The sequence below is a fragment of the Triticum aestivum genome, chromosome 2B (genome assembly GCF_018294505.1).
Source record: "Triticum aestivum cultivar Chinese Spring chromosome 2B, IWGSC CS RefSeq v2.1, whole genome shotgun sequence".
Lineage (NCBI taxonomy): Eukaryota > Viridiplantae > Streptophyta > Magnoliopsida > Poales > Poaceae > Triticum > Triticum aestivum.
Genome location: NC_057798.1, coordinates 220,159,904 through 220,162,900, shown reverse-complemented (window position 1 = coordinate 220,162,900; position 2,997 = coordinate 220,159,904). Strand labels below are relative to the sequence as shown.

The 2,997-nt window shown below is 41.4% G+C and overlaps 1 protein-coding gene across 2 annotated transcripts in view; it reads left to right on the top strand.

Annotated features, from left to right (window-relative positions):
• The window catches only part of LOC123041093 (arabinogalactan protein 13), a 965-nt gene extending 397 nt beyond the window's left edge, over positions 1-568 (top strand). For both annotated transcript variants that reach the window (XM_044463796.1, XM_044463797.1), the window contains exon 2: positions 1-568. In XM_044463796.1, coding sequence (XP_044319731.1) covers positions 143-316 — 174 coding nt within the window. In that variant the 5' untranslated portion in view covers positions 1-142 and the 3' untranslated portion in view covers positions 317-568.
• Positions 569-2,997: the final 2,429 nt, after the last annotated feature.

The window sequence follows — 2,997 nt, the reverse complement described above, 5'->3', positions numbered from 1 at the left end:
GCCGCCACTCTCAAGCCTCTTGCTCATCCGCGTGCAGCATCTCTCTAGCTTCCCCCTAGAGAGATCTCACAGCCGAATAAGCAGCAGCAAGAACCCCTCCGGCCCTCCTCCCAGCACCACCAGGAACCAAGTCAAGTCGCCAATGGCCGGTCTCAGGATGAAGTTCGTCGCCGTCGCCGCCATGGCCGCCGCGCTCGTCGCCTCCGCGGCCGCCGCCGAGGCCCCGGCCCCGGCGCCCGCCTCCGACGCCGCGGCCGCCGTGCCCCTCGCAGCGGCCTCCTTCGCCGCCGCCGCCTTCGGTTACCTCTTCTGCTAGATCCGTCGCGGTGGCGTGTGATGAGATGAGATGACCCTTCTTCGTCTGTCCGGCTTGGTTTACTCGTCGTCTTGGTGTGTGTGCGTGTGTTCGTGTTGGGGCGTGAGGTGTGGGCGCGTGCGTGTGTGTATGTATGGGTCGCGGTGGTGTGGGAGGTGTGTCCAGTACGTGCGCCGGCGTGCCATTCTTTGTGTTGGTGATCATGTACTTACTCTCTTGTTCTTGCAATGAATGAGACCATTTATTTGATTCTTTCTCCCCAGCTTAAACATCAAGTCTTAACTGTTCTGATGCATGCCGTTGAGATGATGAATCTTTGCGTTTCGCATCACCAAATATTTTCCTTCAGGAAATTTCGTGCTAAAAAACTCGGTATACAAATGAAACTAATACCAAATTAACTCTGTTCAACGTCAAATTTGGCGTATGGAGATCGATTTGATGCACGCTCCGCATCTGTTACCGGCAAAGCATCAATTATTCAAGCTCGGAACTGCTGGTTTCTGTGTCGTAATAAGAGTTGAAAAATGAATTAAGATCCTCGAGCAATGCAATTTGGAAATCAAATAGGCCTTCAGTTTTCTGAAGAACAGTCTTGGAGATTTTTCTCTTTTTTTGTGTGTGGTACATGTACTTGCATGGTTTGTTTGGAGACGCCAGGTTGTTAATTGGGTGAGCGATCCAAAGGGTGGAATGATTGGACCATGTGGCCGCCATGTGCAGCTGCTCAGCATCGGTCCACAGGTGAGTTGTCGAGGTAGGGCAACCGTACCAACTGTATCATTTTCTGCGACCACGCACCAACGGTATCATGGAAGTGGAAGAAGGTGAATTGAACTCCGAACCGTGCGTTAAGCTGAGTTACGGCACAGTTGAACCGTTCGTCTAATGTCATTGTGCTACACATGCATAGGTTTATGGTAAACCTGTTCATGGACAACCCGGCCCGGAGGCCCGAACCCGAAGCCCGACATTCGGGCTGGGCTCGGGCTCCAGTTTCTCGCCTGAAGCCCGGCCCGAAAGCCCGAAATGACTATATATATTATTTTTATTCAAAATATATGTATAATATCTTGAATATGATTAATTTAATTAAAAAATGCCACTGTTCATGTGCTTCGGGCCGGGCTCGGGCTTGGGAATTTTTCATCGGGCTTTGCCAAGCTCGGCCCGAACCCGACCCTACCCGGGGAATGATCAGGTTTAGTTTATGGGACAGTTTAGTTAGAAAGAAAAAAATTTAGTCAGCGTGTAATTGCGTGTAACTCTTTGTACGTTTAGTATTATTGAATGTTTTTATCGTTTTTTTTTCTCTTGGTCTTTGCCAAGGAAGAAGAATGGCCTGAGCGTATAAGCTCATTTTTTTTATGTCTGTATAAGTTCGTTCTCGGGAGAAAGGGAGGGCCACAGGCGGCTGGAAAACCGTAAGCCCGACCCTATTGTAATCATGAAACTGGACGACGCCCATATAATTGCTGGGGTTGCCCCTTCCGGCGCATCTACATCCGTGAGAACTATAGCTTGCTTATAGCGAGAGTATCACCGTCTCGCCACGCTGCGCTCGCTTTGTTCGATGTGTTCGCTTCGCTAGTTTGCTTTGTCTTTTTTTTCGTTCTCGTGTTCTTTTCTCTTCATTCGGGTTTCTCTATTTCTTCAATGGTTTTCTCCACTTTTCTGTTTTTACTTTGTTTTTTCTCTGATTTTATTGTTTTTCACTAGTTTTCACCGTTCTTTGGTTTTTGTTTCTTTCTTGTTTCTTTTTCCTTTCTTGCCCATTTTCTTCAATTTTTTTTGTTTCTTTCCACGGGTTTCTACCATTTTCTTTCGTTCCTCATCTTTTTACACTGGTTTTTCTTTGGTTTCTTGTTTTTCTTTGTTTTCTTTTGTTTCTTTCTTGCTATTTCTTTTTTTTCTTTGTGATACTTCAACTCCCTCAAGTTTTAACTCAGTTTGTCTCCATCTTTTTATGTTTCTTTGCCACTTTTTATGTTTTTTCCTATTTCTTCAACACATATACAATTCTTTAGTGCACATTGTATATCTTTGGTGTATAAATGAAGCATTTTCTTGATACATGTTCGGCATTTTCAAATACACGATGTATACTTTCTTAAAAAGGATGCTATGTACACATTTTTTAATACATGATCAATAGTTTTTTAGTACATGCTGAACATTTTTATTGAAAGAAACAGTTTTTAAACTGAACGACATTTTTAAATACATGATTAACATTTTTCCAACATATGTTTTTGAAATCATATTTTCCCATACACATTTGTACATTTTTCGTATATACCAGGAACATTTTACCTACACATCTAACATTATTTGTATACATGATTACTATTTTAACAACTTATATTTTATGATGTTTACATTTTCTATATATATTGTCGATTTTTTATACACGAGGAACATTTTTGATATACATGTTTGATATTTGGAAATTCATAATTAATCTTTTAAAACATATTTTTTTATGTCTACTTTTTCCATAAACATCATATATTTTGTATACATCACGAAACATTATATATATTCTAAAAAAGGAAACATTATATATATACACCTCTAACATTTTCTAAATATATGATAAACATTTTTTAAACATATATTTTATGTATACATCTTATATTTTTCTACACATCAGGAATAATTCTTACCTCTAACATTGTCCA